This window comes from Marmota marmota, unplaced genomic scaffold (assembly GCF_001458135.2).
Source record: "Marmota marmota marmota unplaced genomic scaffold, marMar, whole genome shotgun sequence".
NCBI lineage: Eukaryota > Metazoa > Chordata > Mammalia > Rodentia > Sciuridae > Marmota > Marmota marmota.
Genome location: NW_026000142.1, coordinates 26866381 through 26877418, shown reverse-complemented (window position 1 = coordinate 26877418; position 11038 = coordinate 26866381). Strand labels below are relative to the sequence as shown.

General features: G+C 37.9%; 1 protein-coding gene and 1 long non-coding RNA gene across 4 annotated transcripts in view; one reads left to right on the top strand and one right to left on the bottom strand.

Annotated features, from left to right (window-relative positions):
- Positions 1-6: 6 nt before the first annotated feature.
- Napepld (N-acyl phosphatidylethanolamine phospholipase D) overlaps positions 7-11038 on the bottom strand; it is a 35887-nt gene continuing 24855 nt past the window's right edge. For all 3 annotated transcript variants that reach the window (XM_048786184.1, XM_048786183.1, XM_015488380.2), the window contains exons 3-5: positions 8941-9587; positions 5156-5270; positions 7-547 (exon numbers count right to left, since the gene is read on the bottom strand). In XM_048786184.1, the coding sequence (XP_048642141.1) occupies positions 401-547; positions 5156-5270; positions 8941-9587 (909 nt within the window). In that variant the 3' untranslated portion in view covers positions 7-400. The remainder of the gene's footprint in view (positions 548-5155; positions 5271-8940; positions 9588-11038) is intronic.
- The window catches only part of LOC125611397, an 11410-nt gene continuing 915 nt past the window's right edge, over positions 544-11038 (top strand). The window contains exons 1-2 of the long non-coding RNA XR_007341596.1: positions 544-924; positions 6420-6426. This is a non-coding gene — a long non-coding RNA (uncharacterized LOC125611397). The remainder of the gene's footprint in view (positions 925-6419; positions 6427-11038) is intronic.

Below are 11038 nucleotides of genomic sequence, written 5' to 3'. Positions count from 1 at the left end.
GGGGGGCGGGGGGGATATGAGGGTATGTATACAGGCGTCTAAAAAAATCTAGATAACTATAAAACCTTGATTCACCTTGTAGAGGTGCTGAAAAAATTAAAAAACAAATGGATCAAGTTTTTCATTATCTCAGAAAATTCTACCACCGCTAAAGTATAATGCTTTAGTAAATAATTTCTATTGCATTGGTTATACCATTAATATAAGATTTTTAAATCCACATTGTCAACTCATTATTTAAATGACTTACTCCTGAACGTTTCTTTTATATAAGCTAGTCATCATAGCAAGTTATTACACAAAACATAAAACACTTGCAGAAGTGTAAATATCATAATATTCATGACTTGCTTAGTCTTGTCATTTGCCTTCAAATTTACATCAAATGATGCTTTTTTCATCAAAAGCTCCTGTGCTCATATTCAAAGTTTTCATCCTCGTTATATAAGTATCTTGATTCTCCATGCTTCAAGACAAAAAAATCTTCAGTCTTAAGTCCATATCTTTCTAGAGCTTCACTCAGTTTCACTGGAGGCTCTAAGTAATGCTGGCAAAGGGCAGAATGAAGAAAAAGAAATTAATAACACAGGGTTGGGGGATATTTCAAATTAAACTTCAAACTGAAGTAACCAACAAATCCTTCATAAAACAATTCCCTTTTTAATTGAATTATTAGCAAATGAGTCAATCGTATTTGTTAATACAGTCTGAGTCATTATGATATCAACAGAAATGTCTACTAATAGATAGAAATTAATATATCTAAACAACTGTATATCAAATGTGGTGCCACCTTAGACTGAACACCAATAAGATTATATGAAGTCTGATTTGTTAAAATTTCAATCTATTGTGGAATCTGCTAAAAAATGGTATAGAGAATTGAATGTTAACATTTTGAAGCATATAAAAATCTGTGTGTGTGTGAGAGAGAGAGAGAATGCTAGAGCAAATATTTTTGGCTGGAGAAGGGCTGATAGAATCAAAACCTCTAGCCACATGTAGAAACTAGTCTGCAGACTGAAAAAGGACCCCCAGAGAAGAGATACAGTGGGTAAGTTTCCCTAGGTCCCTTGATTTCCTCAATTTTTCATAGCTCAATAAAAAGGGAAGACGGCACACAGTATGTTCCAGAATGTTTTCACCCAAATATTTTCCAAATAAGGCGAGTCCACTGAATATTGAATAAAATAGTTATTTATAAATAAATTTAAAAGTATAAAGCTAAATCATGTCATTAGTTTTTGGTGGTGTTTTGTTTGTTTATTGTAGTATCAGGGATTGAATCCAGAGGTGCTCTACCACAGGATCTTGCTCAATGGCCCAGGCCAAATTTGCAAATCTTCTGCCTCAGCCTCCCAAGTCACTGGGATTGCAGGCATGCTCCACCACTGTGCCCAGCTGGTTATTTCTCATTTGGTCTAAGTCTCTACATCGCATAATAGCTATTTTTTCCTTTATTCTAAGGCTTTCCCCCCAACCATCAGACCCCTGTTAACTTCAATTAGAAAAGGTGTGAAAAAAGGAGTATCATAATCTGATTCGAGTTCTAAAGGTCACTGCCCTCTATAGTGTTAAGCAGATGTAAGGAACAGAGTGGTAGCAATGAAGGAGGTAAGAAGTGGTCAAATTCTGAATACAGTCTAATGTTAAGTTGATTGTATGTAGGCAGGGTGGGGAGGGGGTACCAAGAGAAGGATGTGAGAAAGAGACGTTCAGATTTTAGCCTAAATAACTGGGCAGATAGAGTTGCCATTTACTGAGATGTAAAAGAAGTTTGAAGGAAGATCAGAAAGTTTAGTTTCAGACCCAAGGGGGGGATGTCAAGAGACAACTATAGATATATAAATGTGGATGATGGTGGAGGAAGGAGGGATATGAGCTAGAGAGGCACAGCAGGTAGATGGTACTTAAAGCCACAAGGCTGGATGAGATCCTTAAAGGAGAAAACAATTAGAAAAGAAGAGGTCCAAGGACTAATACCTGCAGCCCTCAATGTTTAGGGGGAGGGAGATGAGAAGCTACCAAGAGAGACTAAGAAGGGACAGCCAGTGACAAACAAGGAAAGCCACAAAACATTTCTTGCGGCTTAAAATGCATATGCAATATTCCCCCCTTGCTCACTTGTTCATGTATGACTCTCTTTAAAGGGTTACGAATATCTTTCCACTGACTACTGAAGATAACCAATTAATGGATGGCCCAAAACAGGAACCCACTTTTAGTCTATTTTATACATATAGAAAGGAGATCACTAATATATTGCCAATAGAATTTAACTAAATAATAACCTAAGTCAAGAAATTTCCCTTGCAATTTTTTAGAAAATATTTCAAAATGATAAAATTCTTTCATTGGAAAATAACTACTTTTGTTAAATTCTTTTCACCCCAACAATACATATACACCATCACTTTACACTGATAATTTATTTATTAAGCTATATATAACTTTAGTGTGGCACATGATGTAGTATGTAGATTTAGTGTGGATTTTGATGTTTTAGCTGGGAGTAGATCCTTTGCCTTTAATCTGCCTAGGTTTAGCAATATTGTTCTGAGTTTTTTCATAGGTTAATTCTTATCTATTTCAACCATCTAGAAGATAACCCTGGAATTAGGTAAAAAAAAAAAAAGCCTTCTGAGTAACTGATAACAGTCTCCTAATCCAAGCACTTTAGTCCACAAAGGAGATAAAAATGCCCTACAGCCATAGGAGCAAACAGCAAGGTGGTAAATCAGAGATCAGTGAGATTGTGGGGAAAGCAGAGTTCCCAGCATTCTGGATTTGATAAAGGAAAGGCAAGCAGTCCTAGACAACAACTAAGTTCTAAAAGGGATCCCTATTTTAGAATCTTCTACAGTCAAGACCCTGGTCAACTAGAAAGCTAACTTACATATTATATAATACTTGAAGTCTGTTTCCATCAAAACTAATGATTTAATGTTTTGAGGCTTAAACACATGTTCTAGGAAATCCACATACCATATTTTAGGTAAACTGGATGTTGCTATATATGAAATTTTTGAATCTCATCTACTTTATAATTTAATAAACTCATGTTTGTCTAGTGTTATTCAACTAACATCAAAATGTGAACAACTATCTTTTTTTTAGGATTTAATCTTTTTTTTTCCATATCTTTATTTTATTTATTTTTATGTGGTGCTGAGGGTCGAACCCAGTGCCTCACATGTGCAAGGCAAGTGCTTTGCCACTGAGCCACAGCCCCAGCCCTAACTGTGAACAACTTTCAAAGGATTAAAAGCTATGAGTTTTTATTATATGTTTCATTAATAAATAAAGATGGAGGTTCGACTTATAACAGGAATAACACATGAAGGCTGAATAACACAATAATTCTTTTTTTCTTCTTTTTCTCAGTACTGGGGTGCTGAACCCAAGGGTGCTATACCACTGAGCTATATCCAACACTTTTGTTGGGTACTAGGATTTAACTCAGGGGCACTTAATAACTGAGCCACATCCTAGCCCTTTTTGCTTTTTGAGATTGGGTCTCACTAAGTTGCTTAGGACCTCACAAAATTGCTAAGGATAGCCTTGAACTTGGAATCCTCAAGCCTTAGCCTCCCAAGTTGCTGGAATTACAGGTATGCACCACCACACCCAGTCAGGATACTTTTTATTTACTGAGACAGAGTCTCACTAAGTTGCTGAGGCTGGCCTCAAACTCCTGCGTCAGTCTCTGGAGTCTCTGGGTTCACAGACATATGCCACCACACCCAACTGTGCCAATCACAGATATGTGACTAACACAATAAATCGCAGACTGAGGTTTTGATCCTCGTCTTATCTTGCCCATGTATCAATGAAGATCACAACTGCCTACCCAATCACTCAAGCTAAAAGTCTAGGAGTTAATCTTGATTCATTTCTTTGCCCAGGTTTAATAAAATACTATAACTTCATCTAAGACACTGATACCTATTATAAATGGTATATGAAACTCCTCTCTCTTCCTTCCTCATTCATTCATCCTCTGTACCCCACAAAGTTATTCATTTATTCACTCATTCTATTCCATCCCCTGACAGCATGGCTAAGAGTAGCTACATCATGACTCAGGATTGGGAATTCTGATTGAGGGGGTAGGAAACAAGCAATCAAGGTACTAAGAAATTTTGAAACAAGATGTATCCAGGAAGAAGGCAGGCCAGAAATGGTACTGGGGAGAGCCAAAACCATCAAGAAACCGTAGGTACCTGCAGAGAGGCCCGAGGATATGGAAGATGCCACAGAAAGTAAAGAAAAGCCACATTCCATCCATCCCTTTCTAAAGTTTCCTTAGGGCAGGCTTGGGTCCAGAAAAGAATAAAAAGTTTTAAGCTATCCCTTCCTTGATCCCAGAATCCATGTTAACAGCAGAGCTCTAGGGTTCAGCTCCCTTAAGGAAAAAAAAAATCAGCTCTTGTGGTTTAGTGTAGGAAAAAAACCAGTTACCCCAACGCCTGGTACACAGCAGACACTAAACCAAATATGACAACATATTTCTAGAAGATTCCACAATGTCAGTCTAGCCTGACTTCTCCCATTGCCCTTCATGCCATCTACTGTCCTGCTTAAAGGTTCCTCAGCATTCCCTGTACTTGCTGCCTCCAGGCCTATGCTGTGCCCTTGATCCCCCTCTGGAAATAACTTCCTCTTGCCTTCTCATAAGCAAGTTCAAATGTCATTTTTCCATGCTATTCTGATTATTGAGGATCACCCATGATTTTCTGAGACCAATGAATCTGTCCCACATTACAGCCATTTCCCCTTCCAATATCTGTATCACGTATACATCTTCTATATTCCACAGGAATGGAAGCTGCCTTGAGGGGGGAGACATGATGGTTCATTTTTCTACTCCCCACTCTATGTACACAGATTTTTGGTTATACAAACACATGCTTCATTAACTACAATGATTAGTAGTCCAAAAAAATAACTTGCAACAAGGGTTTTTCACTGTATGTGAATATTGTTTTACTGATTAATAAGGTTTAACACCCTAATTCATGTCATGATTGTGATGACTGCAAAGGGTCTGACTCCATAGTCTGTTTCTGAAAGCATTGCTAGGAGACAGTGATGCCTGAATCCCATCAGTGGTCACACACATCATCAAAGTTATTTTTATCATGATCAAACTCACCTCATTTGCTAAGGCAAAAGTTCCCCAGTGAATTGCCACAGATTTCTTTGTTTGAACATCGATGTGAATCCTGACAGCTTCTTCTGGGTCTACATGCTGGTATTTCATAAACCACCTGATAAAACACAGCAATTTATTAATTCTGGTCTTCAAATACACTCTGGATTCTAATTTTTGCTTTATCTAATCAGACTTTAAGACTCCATGCAGACCTGTGGGTTGTTTGAGAAATAAGAATCATCTCAGTTTGGGTATTCTGACTTTGCCTCCCTATTCTTCACTTGATTTTTAATTAGTACACCTAAGAATTGGGCTAAACTGCCAAAAGAATCAGCAACATACACTAGTGGTACCTCAACCACTTATCAGGCCCTGGACTTACAAAGGAACTTTAAGTAAGTACTGCTACTCAGCCTGTGCCCTCAGTGCTTCTGTTTTGATTGTTCTGGGTGGGACATGAGCATTAACATTTTCAAAAGTCTCCCAAATAAGTTCAATATGTAATCAAAGTTGAAAACTGCTGGTATAGAACATAAGCAACACAAACAGAATGAGCCAGAAACCAAGCCTGGAGGTCAAAGCTTAATTGTTTAAAAAAAAAAAAAAAAAAATTAACAAAAAGATTCTGAACAGGAAAAAAAAAAAAAATCACAGTAGGCAAAAACAATTCTAGCCGGGCATAGTGGTGCATACCAGCCTGTAATCAGCTCAGGAGGCTGAAACAGGAGGATCTCAAGTTCAAAGCCAGCCCCAGCAACTTAGCAAGACTCTTAAGTAAAAAAAAAAAGGGCAGCGGTGTGACCCAGTGCCCCTGGGTTCAATTCCCAGTACCAAAAAAACAAAAACAACTCCACTCAGTACTTTTCTGCTGGAGGAAAAGAAACAAAGCAAACATCTTTCTTGTACAAATTGCTACACAATACATGAATCTCAAAACTCCTCTCTGAACAGTAAACTTTTATTTCATGTATATCCTTATTTTACTGATGATACATTCTGAAGACATGACTTATTATTTTAAAAAGTAGATATTTTGAAATCCTGGATATGACCCAAAGAAACTGAATAATGAGTAAAGAACTGAAAACCAAAATTCAAATGGCAAAAGAATCTGGATAGCCTATGAAAACAAATTTCTTTTAAACTTGCTGAAGTGAAAAGTAAACAAAAATAAGTGTATAAAATTTAAACAGCAGGAGTAAAAAATAAAATCCCATTAGTATTCAAGATATTTTATCTAAATTTCATAAAACTGAACATTGAGGTGTTTGGTTTCACAAGAAGGGAGGCCTGCGTAATGGACGAATGATTCGAGATAATGCAGAAGCACTGAAAGGTTGCAAAGAACAAGGACCCAGGCAGGAGGCAGGCCTGGCTGTGAATTCCAGCTCTTGCAGTTCCTGGAAGGCCTTTAGAAGGTCCCTTCTAATTCTCTGAACTTCCATTTCCTTGTTTGTTAAGTATAAATTTAGACCTATTCTGGGTAAAGGTTATTACAAGGATTAACAAAAACAATGTTTATAAAAGCATGAAGCATACTAGCTATTCCATAAAATTCTCCCAGAAAAGTACAGTTGACAAAAATCAACTTTCAGGAAAAAAAAAATTACTATATTAGGAAAAAACATATTATCTACAAGCAAACCTTTTGCTTTTCAAGCCATCAGTTTGGTGGAGGAATAACAACACTGTCTACCTGATCCACCAGGGCCTACTAATGCTACCGAAAAACTAATGAGCCTGGATTCAGCACAGGTGCTTCTGCAGTTCAGGGAACATCATGTAGGAATCCATCCATCTGTAATAGCCAAAGGGTGTTATTTACCGCCAGCAGTTGCTAGGTCCTAAGAGAGCCCCAAAACAAAGCCACTGTGTTCTCCCCAACAGAAGATTACAGAAGCACTGTTCTGCCATATCTCCCGGCACAGAATTCAGGGCAAGATGAAAACAGTTTTGGGGGGTGCGTCTTTATTGATTTTTTGAAAGATCCTACTGCAAATGAAAGGGATAGAAATTCCTTTCTATTCTAATGTCTATCTGAAATAAGTTTAAATTTTTGACTACGATGAAACAATTAAAATTTTAAATCCCAACAGACTTGGTGACAAGAGATCTCAAAAGTAAGGACGAAGCATTCCCAGCACATGACTGAAAGTCGTTTTTGTAATCATATCACGTTTGTAGAGCACTCTCAAGTTTGTTGAATGGATACTTTATTTCTGAAACTGTTAGTACTGATCAGAGAAATGAACTACCCAGAATAGGCTGCCACATTTAACTCTCTACAGCAAATAACATCTTCCCTGCCCTTCTCCTGTCTTAGAAATAAACATGGCCCAATGCAAGCAGGAAGGAAGAAGTAGGTAAATGTGTATATGGTTTGGTTTATCAACACAAGCACATATCTAATATGTACATTGCTATTTATGAAGACTTATTCTCATAATTACAAATTAGAAATATTCAGTTATTTTAAGAACATGTACTGAGTAAAGATCATTATCATACAAAATTGATTAAACCAGGCTGGGGCTGTAGCTTAGTAGCAGAGTGCTTGCCTAGCATGTGTGAAGCACTTGGTCCAATCCTCAGCACCACATAAAAATAAATAAACGCATGCTCTCCATCAACAACTATAAAAAAATTTTTTTTTACATTGATTAGAACAGTTCTTAAAAAAAAACACAGATTGATATTTTCAGAGGCTTCATTATAACTAGAATTATTTAAGTGGAGAAGTGAAATTCAAGCACTAATATTGATTTATGATAATTTTAATAATTATCAGGCACTAAAACATTAAAATCTAGCCACCAAATTAAGTAAACTAGCAAAAAAAAAACATAAAAGGGAAAAATAAATGTTAATAAAGATAGGGAAAAATGGAGTTAGTGAACTTAAAAGGTTAACAAATAAGTTCAACAAAACCAGATGGAAACAAAAGATAAGATTCATACATTCCATCTATGTGTTAGAGAAACACTAGGTGTTCTATTTGTTGGATCACCTAAATAAAATGCAGTTGTACCCATGTATGCAAGCACTGTAAAATGCAAAAAAATCATTTTTTAAATAAAAAAATTTAAATTAGCCCTTACTTTGTTACTATCAGTATTTGTTTTCTCTTTACTATATATAAAATCAGAATTGACTGAAATCTAACTGAATTCTCTGAAATCACTTCTCTTTTCCCTAAACATACAGTGTTAAGGAAAATGCAGAAGTTCTCCTAGGTCTCCAGCCATATGTGGCCGAGAGCTGCTCTGGAAGTAAGTGATGAGGACACAGTGGCTGAAGGGTGAGCGGAGAGCAGTGTGACGTCATGACCACACACACTTTAGCGCAGACTAAAAGGCTGAAATGCCACAGGCCAGCTCTGGCTTTCTCTCTGCTCCACTCAGGAGAGCTATAGGACAAGGGATTGGTGCGTTCCAATCATGGAGTGAAAAGTAATTATAAAAAGAAAGAATATTCCATGTGAAAGAAAGAACAAGAGTTAGGTTTGATTGCTGGCTTACAAGTTTAACTTTAGTTGGAATGGTACATGAACTTCGCATGAGGTATGTTATTTCTTTACGCCCTGGTCCTTCTTGATTTGGAATAATTACATAAAGGCTATCCTATGATTAAAATATTTGAAATTTAATAATATCTAACTGAATTTGACCCACAAAGCCCATCAATGTATAACAAAGCTCACCATTACATAGTTTCACAAAAATCATATCCTTTAAATTTCTAAACTTATCATGCAGCCAAAGTGTTTTCTTTGGAAATTTACAAACCTTGGTTCATAAGCTCCGATGGGAATAGCAGCAAGGTCAAAAGGTCCAAACCTTTTTCCTATCTCTTCAAAAGCAGGGCAATAACCAGTATCTCCAGCAAAAAAAAATCGATTCCAAGGCCCCAAGACAGACCAGCTTCCCCAGAGAACCTTGTTGTCATCCATTAGGGTCCTTTTACACCAGTGCTGGGAAGGTGTAAAGACAAAGGTGACCTTGTCGTGGCCAGGGACACAATTCTCCTCCCACCAGTCCAGCTCAATCACGTTCTCACAGCCACATTTTTGCATCCAGTCGAGGAGACCCAAAGGCACAAACCATCTCAACTCATTACCAAATCGCTCATTCAAAGCAATGACAGAACTGTAGTCCAGGTGGTCATAGTGGTTGTGGCTGATAAGGACTGCATCTATTCGGGGGAGTTCATTTATTGTGCATGGGGGACAACGGAATCGCTTTGGACCCATGTACTGCGATGGAGAAGCACGAGAGCTGAAGATAGGATCTGTGAGAAATATGAGTTCGTCCATTTCCACCATCAGCGTGGCGTGTCCCAGCCATGTGACTCTTAAGCCAGCTTCCCTCACTCCAGCTTCTCCAGGGTCATTGACAAAATATGGTTGAAGCACTGGGAGTTCTTTGTCAAGTTCCTGTGTATACAAAGAAACACAAAGCAGCAGTGAGAAAAAGAAAGGTATTATATTATCCCGGCCCAGAAGGTCTATTTTGGAACAACTGACATTTTCAATGAATGAATTTGCTATTTTTGCTTTTCTCTTGAAAATGCATATTTAACTTCTTTTTTGATCAGAATAATATATTCAGATTATTATCTTCTTAGTCCTAAATGCAACAGGCAAAGGTAAAATTAAACTAAATTAAGCTAAATTAAGTTATTTTAGAGGCTTTCTGTTGAATCTCGGAAGCAGACTGGCTGGGATGTAGTTATCTTGCTTCACTCAGCTGATGTACTTGGTGCTGAAAACGGCCTCAGAAGCAGGTCTATGTCTAAAATAGTAAAGAAAGCTGATGATGACTTATTTGTAGCTCTTGGATGGCAGATACAAACCCGACTTTTTGAGCTCCTATGATTCAGTGTGGAGCACCATGATGATTCCTGGACAAATCTCATTCATCAATGTTCTTCCTTTCCTTACCCACTGATCAAACCTTAGAGAAATATGATCACTGCCTGTGACAAGATGACCGTCTGGCAGGGGGTGGTAAATAAATATACATCAAAAGTGTGGTAAGTATTGTTCCTTTGGCTACATGACATTTTATATTTGGATTAAGACTGACCAACAAAAACCTGTGGCCTACCATCAGTCCTGGCTTTTATAAAACTGCTTTTACTGAACTGTGACCTGGTGTCCTGCCATACAGAAGCATCGGGGTCTCTGGGAAGCTGCTTCTTGGATCCTGCCATGCATGCTGAAGACTTGTGCCACCTCCACCTTCCCACTGACCCCAGACACAGCCCGATTCTCAGTGACCGGCAAAGCTCTTCTCTGGAGCAACTGCCTATCTCATCTGACGGTCACTGGGAGACGTAACATTTCATGTTTCTTTCCCCTTTGCTGTGACCAGGAAGTTTAAAGCAAAATCTGAAGGGCGTGATGGAATGTAGTTCCATACTTTTTCTTGGCTTTATTTTTCTACCCTAGTAGTCTATTTGCTCCTATATGCTCATTCATTTTTCACTGCTACGTGCATTTTTATAAGTTTGCCTCAAAACAGTTTTGAAAACTGTGGTGTGAGATAAGTAATTAAATAAAATATGATGCGCTGTAGCCTAAGAAGAAGGAATAAAGAGCCCACTTGCCAGTGGCATCACAGATGCAGTGATCTGTGTGAGTGCTGAAGAATGATGAGAAATTCATGATGGAGAGAAAAGGAAGAAGCTACCCATTACACTTGTACATTGCTGGTGGGACTGCAAATTGGTGCAGCCAATTTGGAAAGCAGTATGGAGATTTCTTGGAAAGCTGGGAATGGAGCCACCATTTGACCCAGCTATTCCCCTTCTTGGTCTATTCCCTAAAGACCTAAAAAGAGCATGCTACAGGGACACTGCTACATCGATGTTCATAGCAGCACA